This window comes from Ruditapes philippinarum, unplaced genomic scaffold (genome assembly GCF_026571515.1).
Source record: "Ruditapes philippinarum isolate M1 unplaced genomic scaffold, ASM2657151v2 ctg9022_1_1_1_1, whole genome shotgun sequence".
NCBI classification, from domain to species: Eukaryota; Metazoa; Mollusca; class Bivalvia; order Venerida; family Veneridae; genus Ruditapes; species Ruditapes philippinarum.
In genome coordinates this window covers 1-16053 of record NW_026853469.1, presented here as the reverse complement: position 1 = coordinate 16053, position 16053 = coordinate 1, and the positions used below count along the sequence as shown (strand labels likewise).

General features: G+C 32.6%; 1 protein-coding gene across 1 annotated transcript; it reads right to left on the bottom strand.

The window, feature by feature from the left end:
• Positions 1–1453: 1453 nt before the first annotated feature.
• On the bottom strand, positions 1454–15881 carry LOC132736963 (sushi, von Willebrand factor type A, EGF and pentraxin domain-containing protein 1-like). The gene is made up of 19 exons (XM_060724178.1): positions 15578–15881; positions 15014–15214; positions 14351–14548; positions 13905–14089; positions 12874–13153; positions 12323–12490; positions 11815–11976; positions 10939–11149; positions 10430–10602; positions 9842–10012; positions 9008–9238; positions 8069–8239; positions 7508–7711; positions 6442–6714; positions 5193–5375; positions 4799–4954; positions 4300–4335; positions 2802–2877; positions 1454–2012 (listed from the first exon to the last, which is right to left on the bottom strand). The coding sequence occupies exons 1-19, from the start codon at positions 15879–15881 to the stop codon at positions 1739–1741; spliced, it is 3657 nt and encodes a 1218-aa protein (XP_060580161.1). The 3' UTR covers positions 1454–1738.
• Between the last annotated feature and the right edge of the window lie 172 nt (positions 15882–16053).

The following is a 16053-nucleotide window of genomic DNA, read 5'->3' as shown; positions in this document are numbered from 1 at the left end:
TTGCACTAAGTTGAGCCACTAATGTTTGGTTTAAAGCCTAATTCAAATTCTCTATATCTTTATGTGTGAATATTATTAATGTTTATATATTTGAAAACTCGTTTTGATTGAGCCTGTACACGAACGATAATCAAAAAGTGCAACATCGGTCACACACCGATTTTTCAACACTTCAAAGTTTGGAAGAAATTATTGCGAAGGACCAGAAAATATATGTTAAAGCTGGCTTTGCCGGGTGTAATGTTAAAAGTCCTGTAACTCAATATTTATGGTTTTATATCACAACTATATATATATATGATGCTCAAATTAAAATTTATCAATATTGTAAGTCCCATAATGCATTATTTATAAAGATATTACTGAATTTAACATTTCATGTAAATAAGGGAAGGTAATTTGAGATTTATTTTCTATAAAGTCTAAGTTAAATTTGTCAATAAAAAAAGAATGCATATATTTTAATGATTACATATAATGTGCACAGATATTTGCAGGACATATTTTACATATTCTTCGATGTTTGAAAATTGTTTTATAAGCATAATTATATACATATACATTATGCATGTACATGTGTATACAACATCAATTACCACATACAGGACCTTTAAATTATTCATCATTAGTTTCATTACCAGTTAAAAATTTTCATACATATGTCACTGAAATAACATTTTTACTTTATTAAAATACTTCTTTACTTCAATTTACTTAGTAGTTTGGATTTGGTGCCTTCTGCTACTAAAAGAGTAATCTTGGAACACACAGCAAAAACAAAACATCTGTACCAAAGTAAAAGTAACTTAATACATGTTTCACTTCATACTTGATCTCAAACGACCAATTAGTTGACCAGACTGTACTTGACCTTCAGTCATAAATGACCTTTGCATTAACACAGATACAATTGATATATCACTGGTAAAGTCATTACCCGGTAGTTTTATGTTATATTTTTTCACGACTAACATTGATATTGGTTGTTGTACTGTGCATAATGCGAAGGATAGAATCTCAATGTTGAATATCTATTACTTTAATTGTTGTCTTATTGAAAGAATTAAAGTACTCATGAAGTCGTGTTTTGTTGTACACGTTGTTTGTTTGTGTCATGATTTGTGAATGGAACACCTTCAGTACGTTTTAAAATAAATCTCTGAAAATATCTGGAAATTGATGAATATCTATCAATGTACAAATGACATAGACATTCGTTGAGCAGATATATAGTTTTTTACACGTCAAGTTTAAATGTAATTTTTTATCAAGTTATTGTTTGAATTATCAAGTTTTATTAGTTTTTGTTCAGTGTCAGAAAATATATCACCCCTTGTTATATAATACAATATAATCCGCAACATATAGACTGATATACATAATAAAATATGAATATAATTTGAAATACTTTTATTTTAAAAATGACTTATAGACCCATTGAATGGGATGTTTGTTTTATTATTTATGTTATTGTTTTAACATAAACACCTGTCACTATAAAAAAGACTCACTCACTCACTCACTCACTCACTCACTCACTCACTCACTCACCAACTCACTCACTCACTCACTCACTCAAAAGCCTTAATCAGTTTACACTAGTCGGCTACAACAAAATAGAGTCAATGATTTTTTATTTATTAAGTTCAGCATCCGTAATTTATCCATTAACGTTAAGTTCGATTGGGAATGACGTCATTGATCAATTAAATCGTCAATTACATGACGCAATAACATTCTATCTCCAAGGTTTACTATGAAAAACTTTTCCATCTTCAGATACAAACGTGTTCGACCTGCTCGTGTGATAACCTGTCCTAGTTTCAGGAGTGATCCTTCCATTTCCGGAGTCAAGTTGTGGCATTTGAGACGAGTTTGGTTGACAAGCGATGGAAGTCACTTGGAAATGTTTATTCTTAGGACCATGATCGCTAGTTTTTTGGCTAAGACTGGACCTTTGCCGAGTAACCATGTTAATATCTGATACCTCAATGAGTTTTGGTCTTGTAGATCTGAAACATGACACAACATTGGCATGAGTCCCATTTTCTCGACAATTTGTGTTTCCCATAGAATATCTAAATCTCTTTTATCAATATATACATGTAAAAAGCTCATAAATGCCAGTTCCGTTAGATATTTTTCGATGCCCCTTTCATAACACGCAAAGAAAAAAGTCCTGCGTTTATTAATTTCGAAGTGACCACAAATGTCATTTCGATCAATATTCTTTTCTTACTGATTATTGATATTGGCGAGGTGTCGCCGATGCCGTAAATTAATACCATATTTGTGTATATCAGTTTCTTTGATATATGCAAAACACTGGTGTCTAAATATGGCCTAGTTCTGAATAAAGTTGAAAACTCGTTCCTTATACTTATGCTTTTTTGAAGGCCCATTATGCCCCATTATCGGTATTTCTTTGATTCTTTAGAAAGGTCAAACATGTGTTAAATATTAATGGATTTAATCATGTTAGAAATTCGGCAACTAAAGAAAGTAGTGCTGAATGTGCAGTTATGAGTCGTAAAGATAGCAAAATGTAAATAAAATACAAAATGTAGTATCTTTACTTTCCATATGAAAAAAACTATATTCCTCAGTTGCTAAAGAGCAAAGGAATCAAAAGGTAGTTCGTTTGTATGGTCATATAACTTTCATATCATGTCATAACTTTTTGGAAACTGTAACCAGATACCAGACTTTGATGAAAGAAAAGCGACAACATCCCGTGGCTTAATGAGCCTTTAATTTTATTTCTATAATAAGGACAGGACAGGTAAGTTTAAAATGCTTACTTGTATCTCCTGTATACAAATATGGCTACTGTTATGACAACGAGAGCACATACACACCCAACTATGATACCAGTGACTACAATATACATACAATTTTCATAAAAAAACATACATTTTGTCAAATGATTTCATTTAGTAATTACCTTAAATCCATAAAACATAATAAATTAAAAGAGAACGCATACATAAACTTGAACTGAAAAAAAGCTTTTCTAAATATTGAAATAAAGAATATAAAAAAATGAGATTATTATGTTTTATCACATACCCGTGCCGCTTTTGCGACTCTGTAAATAATTGATTTTGACGAGACGTCATTTGCGTTATATACAAAACATAAGTGTAAGTAAGCGTTACACTATAGCTGCGTCAATGTAAAATAATTCTTTTCACTTTAAACAGTGTTTATTTTGTGTTTGTGATAAAAAGAATATTATATTCGTGAAGGTTCACTACTGAATTTATTGAACTCGTTGAATAAAACAATTTTCACTGCGGATGATCACGTGACCAAAATCGTACAATGGGCTCATAAAATGGCGGCCTAGGCGTTCGGTAAAAGCAGTGAAATTGAGGTAAGCATACAGTTAACGTTAAATTTATATGAAAAACTAGGCCGCACGGAACCCCTGTATAAAAAAAACATGTACTGTTCTGTTATTGGTTACTTTGTAGCTGTCTCTGTTTAGGCCTGAAAGTCGAAAAAGTTGTTTTGGGTGATGAGTACAATGGCCGAACAGGTACTAAAATACGTTGTTTCAGTAAAAGAAACGCATTTTGAGCACAATTAGCAAAGACATCTTGTGCACAATTGGAAGTTTGCCCGTCAAGAACAATTTCCATCCTTTGTAAAGTTGCATAACGAAGTTGTGCATCTTTTTAAAAAACGAGTACAATGGCCGAACCAAATTCAATGAGTACAATGGCCGTACGATTTTATTGCCTATCCTATTTCGTCAAATTTTTTATTGAATTATGCTTGTTTCTCGCTTCCTGTCTTTGAAATCATACAAATATGATATTTGAAAGTGAAAAGTAGGAAGAATTTTAAATTAAATGTATTCAGTTTGCTTGCTATAAATTCTCATCTTAATAGTATTCTGCTTTGATAACACACGTGTACATCAGCGTAAAAGTATTCAAAATACAAAAATGAAATACAAACATGTACATTACATAGAATTTATTTCACCAGCAAAATGTATATTTCATTTACATAAATACAATTGTCAATTATTTTGGAAATAAAGTCAGGGTTTTTGTTGTTGTTTTTTGTTGTTGTTTTATTTTTGTAGTTCAGACGCAGAAAAAGTGGTTCCTTTAAATGAAAAGCATGTTTACGTATATCTATGGAATATATACATGTAATGTATATATTAGATTTTAAAATTGTGCTTATATTATCGTTATATACTTCATTACACCATATTAAGTAATTCAATATCTTTACAGGAATTGGAAATTTCTTATAAATGAATCTTTTGAAGAAAGATGTTACCTTTTAATCCTTCCTCAAGAGGCACTACAACATTCACTGAAAATAAGGTAAGAAATAAGTGGATTTCTCATGTATATGGAAACGAAAAGCGCGTGTGTTTTCGAACGTTTGCTTAAATACATTTTAAAACGAAACATTAATTTATTGATGCATATAACCTGGTACTGTTTAGATCATTTTTAATATCTTTATTTAAGATGCATACCCAAATCTTTTTATTTCTGATTTGAAATGATTATGCATTAAAAGAAGAGGCCTTTTTGATATCTTTAGTTAAGATGCATGCCAATTTTTTCTCATTTGGAATGACAAGGTATTACAAGTAGGGGCTATAATGTTCATATATAGCCGTTAAGCCGTTGGGCCGCAAATTTCACGCCGCAAGGCTGGTTATTTTATGCCGCCAGGTCGCTAGTTGTAATTGCAAGACTTATCCTCATACAATATCTTTAAACAAGTAAAACAATGTCAAAATATATAAGATAGAATTTCAAAGTACCTGTGCATTCATTAATAGTTGTTGACTGAATTCCTATGGTACTTTTTCCTGTTGGACAGTTCACACAACTAGATTGTGCTTCAAGTGACTGATAAGTTCCTACTGGACATGGTTTACAGATATCTATATTCAGATATGAACCTTTTCCACATGGAACTGCAATAACAACAGAAAGTTGTACATGTAAATTGTTTGTATATAAACTACTTTGCCATTATGTTTTATAAAATTAGAGAATGCAATATTTGCAAATATGCTGTGTTGGTCTGTATAATGCCTTATGTTAGCAATTCATTTTAATAAACCAAAATAGATACATATAGATAAGCGAAAGCAAATACGTGCACGTATCCAACAGTGCAAATGACGTGAACAGATAAACATGTAAATATACCGCAATAAAACTTGACTTTTGTTTGTCCAGGTCCACACTTGACGTCACCTTGTATTTCAGTAGAATTACTTCTCAATTCATAGTCATCATCAAGAACTTGAACTGTGAGATGACCGGAATCTGCTGCATTCTGGATGTTTTTAAAAGCGTCCTCAAGGTCTCGCATGGTTTCATTTTGATTTCCTAAAATAGAAACAGCTTGAATGACTTTCATTTGTAAATGTATCATTATTTAACAGCAAACAAGGCTAGTGTTGATTTTAAGGATTTAAAACCTCTGTCTTCTTATCTAATATCATATATTTTTTAGATTTTATTTGGAGAATACATATATATGTTTCTCTTAAGGCACAATATTAAGTGAATTAGTCAATAATATAAGGTCTGTAATTCGATAAGAATACGTTGATAGTCTTTAGTATCAGGCATAACAACAAACTATGAAAAAATTACATATGGATGTTGTTGGCAAGCTTGAGATACGTGAACCGATATAACATATTGTGCCGCGTCACGACAAAACCAACATAGTGCGTTTGCGACCAGCATGGATCCAGACCAGCCTGCTCATCCGTGCAGTCTGATCAGGATCCATGCTGTTCGCTTACAAACCCTATTGCAAGTAGAGAAACTTATAGCGAACAGCATGAATCCTGATCAGACTGCGGCTCATATATTTATACAGCAGATATTAAAATGTTCCAGAATAAACATATTTTTTCATCATGCAGTGTTCATATTTAGTCTCTTAGAACTTAATTAACATTTTATTTCAAGCAATTATTTATTACAACATCTCAACGATATATTTATATATTGTTTTTATAATATTTGAAATTCTTATGGAAATACTGCTGATCGTACACCAATCTAGTTTAGTAAAAACAAGAGGCTATCTGATTTGTACGAGAAGGCGTAGCCCCGAGTATTAATCAGATTGCCGAGTACTTTTTTCTGGGGTTCCATATTGTGACAAGGAACGTGTTTTTATGTTTGACTATGATACAAAAGAGAAAGAACATCAAAACACTCGGCAATCTGATTAATACTCGGGAACTACGCCCCCCCCCCCGTACTAATTGGATAGCCTCATGTTTCGATGCTCTTTCTTTTACTTGTATCATAGTCAAACATATGTATATGTATACGATTTAACCATGACACATTTTCAACAGAAAGGTCCCCAAACTTTGATGCAACATACCATTTGATGCAATATATCATTTATCGAAATCCATTTCTTCCATACCTTCAGTTGGATTAGTTTTTATCTGTAAACTGAAGCCGGCTGTAGTTCCAGTAGAGCGTCGCCTTCGATCTTTACTTTTACTGTCACAATCAATTGTCTTTACGTAATTCAACGAGCACGTGTTTTGTACTAAACATGCTACATTTGACAGCATCATGTTCACTCTGAGATCTATCTGTTTTACTGCAAAGTCTTCAAGGTCCTGATTTGCACAATAAAGATCTTCATAATGTGCAGAGTACATCACCGTCATCTCTTCTGGTACTTTTATTTCTGCAAATGAAGCAAACATTAGTCATTCATTGATTTGCTTTAAAAAAGACAGTAATTACGATTTTAGTTTTAAATGGCATGTACAATTTACGTTTGTGAAAAGGCTAAATCAAGCCAACCCTGCAACATTCTTATGTTTGCAGTTTTGGGCAACGTGGAATCATTAATTTAGAAAACAGAAGGGCAATTGTGAGGAGGTTTTGATGATACATTTGACTCTTTCTTTTAACAGTATCAAACCAAAACAGTTTTCATACCAACACACATTTTTCCAACAAGGTTTGGTTACAAATGCTGTTAGCATATTCTAAAATAAATGTTTATTGACTTGCTTCGCAAACTAGTTTAACTTTATGTTTCTTATTATTTATATACGAACATAAGATCATATGCCCTTTTTTGATAGGGCTTGGTTATAGAAGAAGATTTTACTTTTTTCTCAAGTTAAAGCGACCTTCAGCTTTTCTAAAGGTTAAATATACTATTTTTAGATAAATCGTTTCATATTACTGTCAAATCAAAAGAATTAAAACTGCCGACAATAAAATACATAAACATAAACAAAAACCCTCGATATCTCTAATCTACCGGTCCGCTCTTTAAATTTAAATAAAACGTCACTAACGCGTTATAAATAGTTCTCGGAACGCTGTTTTTAAGAAGGCTTAACAATTATATAATACACTTTCCAGATAAAATTCATGAAATACTTAGTTTGAAACATTTAAGAATTGTTTTTTTTCTTCCAATCGAAAATAAAAGCTTAAGGCCGCTTTAAAACTTGTTTCCATACCGACACAACTTGGTATCCTTCTGTCAGGGTTTTCGTCATTCTGAAAGTTCCATTCTTGGGATGTTTGAGGTCCGCAGTAATATAGTGGAAGAGGTTCTATATCGAAGTCAAAACCGTCATCACAAGACATTGTACAGTTAATACTATCTGTATCATTCACACAATCTATAGATCCATTTCCTGGAGGTTGTATTTCAGGACATACTGAAGAAGGAAAAAGAAAATAGAACGATTATATCATCTGTTTTTTCTTTCTGTCAGGGTTTTCGTCATTTTGAAAGTTCCACTCCTGGGATGTTTGAGGTCCGCAGTAAAGTAGGAAAATTATACTGAACAATTATATCATATGTTCAGTGATTTTTGCTTTCTTTTCTTCAGGTGATAAGCATTTCACAGGTTATAAATCCATTATTACAACATTACAAAACGCTTATTTGCCATTTCTATGAAAGGACGTCAAGGCACTATATTATTTTAAAATCAAATGCATAGTAATTTACAAATTAAAACAGCAAAACGATGAAGATACCTTATAATATTTATTTATGCTGCAAACATTACCTGGACAGTCGGTGTTGTTACAGTTTATAAAATCAAGAGCGTCTCCATGGCAATCTTCCCCGCCATTATCAGGTGCAGGATTGTTACACAGACGCTTTCTTGTTCTTTCTCCATCACCACATGTTGTAGAACAGTCAGACCAGTTTCCCCACTCGCTCCATTCACCATCCACTTAATATACGTATAAAAAATGCACACTATAAGATTGAAATATACATTAAACAACGCCTGATATAGAGGAATAAGGTTGTACCGCGTGGGTTCGGCTCCCATCCTCGTTGCCAATGTAATGTCTGCTATATTATAGTTATTGGGCAGTATGGGTAAAAAAATTAAACAACGCAGCTCTTGGTTTCTAAATCTATTTACTAATGATACTACAATGAGGTGATGCCAGGTGAATTTAGGCAAGGCTTATCAGCTAGTGGCTAATACTAACTGACCAATAGCGGGTCAATATTACGAATGTCTTATCAAAAATTTAAAATAACAGACTCTAGATTAGCAAGAATCGCTTGAAGAAATTTAAATTAAGAACACTTTATCAACGATTAAAGCAATGTATTCATTTTTACAATCCATTACACTAGCAACATATTTTGATATATAAAAATATGACATTAACCATTATTTCCATCTCCATCTCCACTTTATAATGGCTACCTATGTATATTTGACATATCTATATACTGCATTTAAGAAGTAATTTCATATTATTGACTTATTTAATCTGTACATACTGGTATTTTAAAAGGACAATTTTCAAGTTTTCATTTGGAAGAGACATGCTGCTTTAGCTGTTTAAAATAAATAACAACATTTTGTCCATTGTATATTGTTTGAAAAAAACATAAAACAAAAAGTAGAGCGACAAATTTATTTCAGGTAATCTTAACTCTAATGTCTTTATACGTTTTGTTTTTTAGAAAAGTAATTTACCCATTTCTATCTCACAATACTGTCCAGTGAAGGTAGATGTACATGAACAGGAGTAGTTTGCGACGTCATCAATACATGTTGCATTGTTCATGCAAATATTTGCTTCACAATCATCAATATTTACTTCACATTGAGTTCCACGATATCCTTTATCACAAGTACATGTGAACCCGTGTAGCACGTCAGTACATGAACCATGGAGACAAGGCGAAGAAACACAATTGTCGAAATCTGTTGGCATACATTATCTGATTGTTGAATAGTTTACATATTAAAAGTAAAGGAATCACAAATTGTTTAATAGTTCTATATCAAAGTTTTGCATCTAAGCATATTGGCAATATTCTGAAAGAAAACGATATATATTCAATATATTCAATAATGTCATTATAAATATTAAAGAAAACAATTTCAGACGTGATTCCATTCAATATAGCAATATATATATTCAATTTAACAACTACAGAGGCACGATAACGCATTTAAAGCCCAAGCATGTAAAGCAGTAGCGCTTAAAGTACACGTTCAGCGTTTCGTTAGCTGTATTTCTTATAAAGAAGTCATTGCTTGTGCCATGCTTTCCATGTGCGTGTATGATGTCATTTGACAATTTTGTTTTGATAATAAACACATCGGGCCGTTGTGGCATTAAGCTGCTTTCACATTTCGCCCCGATTCATGCATATTAAAAATGTGCGAGATGTTTTCTTTACGTTAATGTTTAACTACGTTCGCAGTTTTTATGTAAGAATATTCAATACAATACATGTATGCAAATAAGAAAACAGATAAGTAGCATTATTTTATAGATAATGGAGCATATCTAAAACATACCATCACACTGGCTGGGAATATCCATATATGCTCCTGTGAATTCAGCTTCTTCCATGGCCTTCCAGGAGAAAGCATCGCCAACATCATTTGTAAAACATCTATGTTTATATCCTGTCTGATGTCTACCATGCCATATATTAAGCTGTGAGATACTTCCACTAGTTTCGTTGTCTGAATAAAATATATTTATTAAATATATCCATTTATCATATACTTATAAATGAGATATTGAGAGATGAAATAAAATGAGTATTTACAATTTATAGTACACATATCTTTCTGTTTTTTATGGAAGATTAAGAAAAAATACGATTAAAGTAAACACTAGTTTAATATTACTTTTGTATTGCCTTTGAAATATCAACGCATATAAAATATGTCTATTTCTTTGAATTATGAATAAAATACTTGAATTCCTAGAAGATACTAAAAATATTTATGAAATATCTATAATTGATTTTTACATAAAAAGTTGCTATGACGCGTTAAAGTGATGCTTATATTTAACTCAGTATGCTAAACAGATTTAGTTAATACACTTCAGATACAGAAAAGTAGAGTATTTTTTTCCATTGAACTATATAATACCTGCAGTTATAGAAACAGAGTTGAAATCTACGTCTGTGCAAGCTCCGATAGTATCCTCTACAGGTAAAACCATACCATCTATAGACACTGATACCGTACATTTACCACTGTTATATAAGGTGATATAGTGCCATCGTGTGTCGGGAAGACCGAAGTTAACTGTACTTCCAATACTGAAAAATATAGATTATTCCACATAATCGTATCTGGCAAGCACTTATTATTAAGAAATTATTTATTTTTTAAAAATCGCTTTTTTAAAAAGTCAATTCCGATTCAACTGACATTCGATGAAAATATATTAAATTTCGTTTGAATTGATATCAAATCCTACACAAAACAAGAGCTTCGCTGAGGCGGGGAAATATACGCCCAATGGCAAGCAAATTCTAAAGAAGGTTATCACTTAAATATGCCTTTAAGAAACCGATCTTAACCTTTGATATCCAGAAAAAAATATCCTACGGACACCAACCGACAGATGGACGGACAAACAGAATGTGTCATACCTCTTATTCTTTATTACAGTGCTCAGTCCTTCCCATATCCAGACAGCATCGTTTCTGTTATTGGATAATGTTATAGTTGGATATTTGTCATGACTCGAGTTGTTAGTGACCGTGTTTTGATACCAGAATGATAGTGTGAACTCTTTAATTGTTACATTGGTTTGCATATGTATTTCTGACTGGTCGTCACCAATCAACTGAATGTCAAATTCTGAAAGAACATATAAAACATACTAGAACATACTGATACTGTAACTGTAAGTATGTAGTTAAAATCAACTGATGTTAAACTTTGTAAGTTTTAGTTGAATCAACTGAATATCAAAGTATGTATGGACATAGTTAAATCAACTAAATAGCATGAAAATAGACAAATCTTCGGAATGAAAAGTCTAAAAGAACATAGTCTATTCAACTGAATATTAAACTCTGTACGAACGTAGTTAAATCAGCAGAATGTTAAAATCTGTAAGTATGTAGTTAAATCGATTGGATATTAGTCTCTGTAAGTATGTAGTTAAATCAACTGAATATTAAAATCTGTAAGAACATAGTTAAATGTAAGAACACAGTTTGATGGTGATCACTTTCTTGTTAAATAGCAAACGGTAATTGTGTTGTAAAAACACTTTGCACATTAAATTTAAATAAATCATCGTTCCTGCTTCCGAATTATCCTATTCATTCTTTGTTATTTCAATTATCAGAAGTTTGAATTTTCTTGCGATGCCTTTTTAAGAATTCTACCGATGTATGTTATCGCATCAAAAGCATCCTTGGATTTCTAAAAAGCAATTATAAACAAAAGAAACATAAACAGAAGTTGCTTAAATTCATGTAATAACTTGTGTTTAAACAACATAACATCATTAGTACCTTCACAATCTGAAGCATAGTTCGCACCAAATGTTAATGTAGACTTTGAGCCACGACATGGCCGGCAAAATGTCTGCCCATAAGATGTTTGGTAATGTCCCTGTTCGCAAGGAGAACATGGTAAGAGGCCGTCGTAGGAATATGTTCCTGGTAAACATGCATCTGGTGTAGAAATAGAAATTATAATTGTGTGATTAAACACATGTAATATTGTAGCAATAAAACAAACCTAAGATATGGTTAACTTTATCACGCAAATATTTTTTTCCACTTGATAACATATTTCGTCATTGTCATGCGTGTTCGTTCATTGCCACGTGTACAAGTTCATTGTCACGAGTGTAAGTTCATTGTCACGTACACAAGTTCATTGTCAATTGTGTTCGTTCACTGTCACTCGTGTTCGTTCATTGTTTCGCGTGTTTTGCTGCTTTCACAGCATGAAAATAAGTCGGCTAAATTTGTACATAAAGTTGTCACCTTTGATTTTTTCATTTGAAATTATTACCTTCACAATCATGAACAGATGTCGCCCCAACACCATGTGTTGTTTTTCCAAGTGGACAACGTACGCAGGACAGCTGAGCCGCTTTGTCTTGAAATGTTCCCTTTCTACAAACCTCACATTTAGGTGAATCCGACCAACTTGTATAAAACGTACCCTCAGGACAGTCAACTGAAAATTAGTTATTAATATTCGAATACAGAACGCACAAAAGCACATTACCTTTATCGAGGTATATCATTTTACTTTTCAACATAGATTTTAAGTTTTTCTCTTCATTTTCGAAATGTTTTAAAGCCGTTTTACCAGTCTGTTATTAAATCTAAATTCTTTAATTAATTAAATTCGTTGTTTCTTCTTTTCAAAATTCGCATATATATGAGTTGTAAAAATTCTATAAACGGAGGAAGGTAGGTATATGAAACAAAAATGAATAAAGGTAATCGAACTTCAAAACTAAAATTTCTTAAAGGAAAACTCAAATGACCAGACTAAAAAGAAAGATTATTTTCACACTAAACCGTCAATGACTCAATAAAATCAAATTATCTTACTGCAGTCCCAGCTTTGTTCCGACTTCACTGAACCTTTAGGACATTCTATTTGCAATCCCTTTGTCACAAAGTCCTTTTGAGAGACGGTCGTATTACCGAAGATGGCTTCAACGTCTTTAGTTAGAATATCCTTTACGCTGTCTAGAAGTGTATTGTACCTCTTCCCCGCTGTATACAAACTTTCGTTGCTAGGAATTGTAACTGGTAATTTTGCAGTAAGAACAAGAATGTTCTTGGAGTCAGCGTTTCTTTTCTTCCTATTGGACTCTCCACATGTGATCTGTAAATAAAATACTTTTTTTCATTTCTAAAATTATGGTTGTCCACACACACATAAAAGTTTCTTTATAAAATTGGTATAGTAAAATCAGTCCAAATATTTATGAATTGTGGCTATTTTAACGGAAGGTAATTAAAAGAAACACAAGCAACATTTGCTAATACACAAGTATGAATTTCGGAAAACAACTTTTCAGCAAAATATATTTCTCAAAGATTTACATTCTTGTATGAACCTTTACCTTTCAGACTTTGTTCGCATAGACTCGTCAATGCTCTATATGTTGTTTTTGTAAATTTGAGGGAGTTCAAAATGAAACTTAGCTTTGAGCATGCGTTAATTGTCCGGATTCAGGTTTGGTACAAAGTGAGGACAGTGCCTCTGGATATCGGACTTTGATTACAAATAGACTTCTTAAAATTTAGTTGTTACTAATTTATTTTAGTTCGATTGTGTTGGAAGCTATAAGTTTATTAAAACACTTTCTAATCCGTCCCTGGAACCAACCAGTACTAATTTCTTCTTTATGGAAACAACGGCTTGCCCGTAACGGGGTTTGAACCCACGCGGCTAGCAATCCTAAGATTACTACTTCGACGCGTTAATTACTTGACCACGCCGCCAAATGTTTCCATTGTGATGCAATGCACGAAATAGTATTTTGTTATCAGGCTTCGATAGCACATATAACGTTCGAAACTTTGACACAAAATCATATTTATGTTATTCGTTTCTCTACTGTCATACATACCTGAACATTGCCTTTGTTACATTCTATAGAGTCTGGACACGCTTCTGCTTGATAGAGGCTAACTTTCATCCGTTCAATAAAATTGTTGGCAATTTGTTGTCGGGTTCCGGGGTCAGTACAGTCTCCGTCAAAGTAGAAGTACACTTCTAACCCTAGATGTTGGGAGCTTACGTGTCCTCGTGCCGCTTTGAACAAATATATAAATATGTTTATTTGTACAACATTATGCTAAACGCTGTATGTTATTCATGTTTGAGCTATAACATTAACGCCACCACCTTTAAATTCATATTAATTTTATGGAAAATTAAGAACATTTTCAAAATAAAAGACGTAAGCTAGAACACAAAAGAAAAGCGTAGAATTTCCAAACATTCAAACGTAAGCGTATGAAATTATGCATCTAATTTTATTTTATTGGTATTTTGAAGAATTATTAGTTATACCTTTACATGTTTTCACTTTCGGTGGTTCACTTGACCATTCACCTTTCTGACCTAGACACACGTATAGTTTATTTAAACTAACGCTCGACATTTGTGTACCATTCTTACACTGCACTTGACAAAACTGTCCTCCTTCCCAGTTGTCACACACTACCGCACCGTTTGTAGGTGGCGGAAGAGCTACACACGCTCGGCCATCTAGAAAAAAGCCATTTTGACTTTAAAGTTTAAACTATCAAAGATCTCTTAAGTTATTTTCGTTATATTGACTTAACAAAACAATGATAAAAAACATTTTTTTTGCCGTACACCCACTGAATAACACTGGATGAAAGATTCCTCTTTTCCCCATATTTTTATACAGGGTCTTTCAATTTCTCTATTTTTTGTAGGATAAATTATCAAGCATTGGTATATCTAAATGGTGTTTGATAAAATACATGTTTACAATAGGGGTATTTTTACACTATGGGACACTAACACTACACGGGAGGGTGATACATGTTTTGAACGGACGTTTCAATGTCAAAAAAAGCAAAAATCGTCAATTTTTTAGAACCCGAAAAGAAGTATCTATAACTTTGAATGCTAAACATATCTCCTTTAAAAAAGTTTTATAATAAAAAAATTGTCAAATCAAAGTAACACTTTTCAATATCTTACTGATGCAAGTAGACTGTTCTTTTCCTTTCCAGTTCCAGACACCGTATAATTGTGTCAGGTGTCTGTTACAACCAACATAATCTGAGCCGACCAACACCTTGCCAGGATCACAGGAGATGTTGCACCTTGCACCAGAACGGTAACCATGGGGACAATCAATGTGAAGGTATGGTGTAGGGTAAAGTTTGGAACATTTTATTTCTGAAACAGAAATTTTGTACAATTATATTATAAATAAGTATTGGCAGAATAGGTTAAAGTGACATCATGCTCATTTTTTCTTGGTCTGGTTAACTGACAATAAAAATGTAGATACAGTGCCTCGATGGAGCGTTAAAATAAATCAATAGTTTTATATTAAACAACATTTTGATAGTATAATTTCTAAAACTACAAAACTTCAAAATGATAAAAATTAGAATAAAATATTTATAAATGGAATCGGAAGTAATACGAAGCTCTTTAAGATTTTTACTTTTTTATAACACAAGATAATAAAATACCTTTATCAATCTAACTTCCGGCTTTTTTATTATTCAGCAAATTATGAAGTTCATTACAAACCTCTTACAATAACTTTAAATGAACAGTTGTTTAAAGCCATGTTCCCGGCGGCATCTCGTGCTCCGTACCATACTGAATATATACCGGCAGTAAGTCTGTTACCAGGTGAATAAATGGTTCGACTGTCTCTTATAGCCTTGTTACTATTATCCATCACTTCCGGCGGTGTCCAACTAACTTTGGTAGAGTTCAGACCTGTATCAGTGCCCGCTATAACTATACTTGGACACGTTCCAGGCTTAAATGTCGGTGGTTCAACATCTATGACATAAGTATTGTCAAGTAATGAACGAACTGCATACATAATTTACTTGAATGTGATGGTTTACAAGAAAAAAAAAGATAAACTGATGCTTTGAACGTTAAAAGGTTACCCATACATAGGGCAAAAGAAATAGCATATTCGTCTAGATGTGGCATGTTGCAGTTGTAAAATTTCTTTGGCGCATTTTAAATGGCTGGACCATTGACCCTTT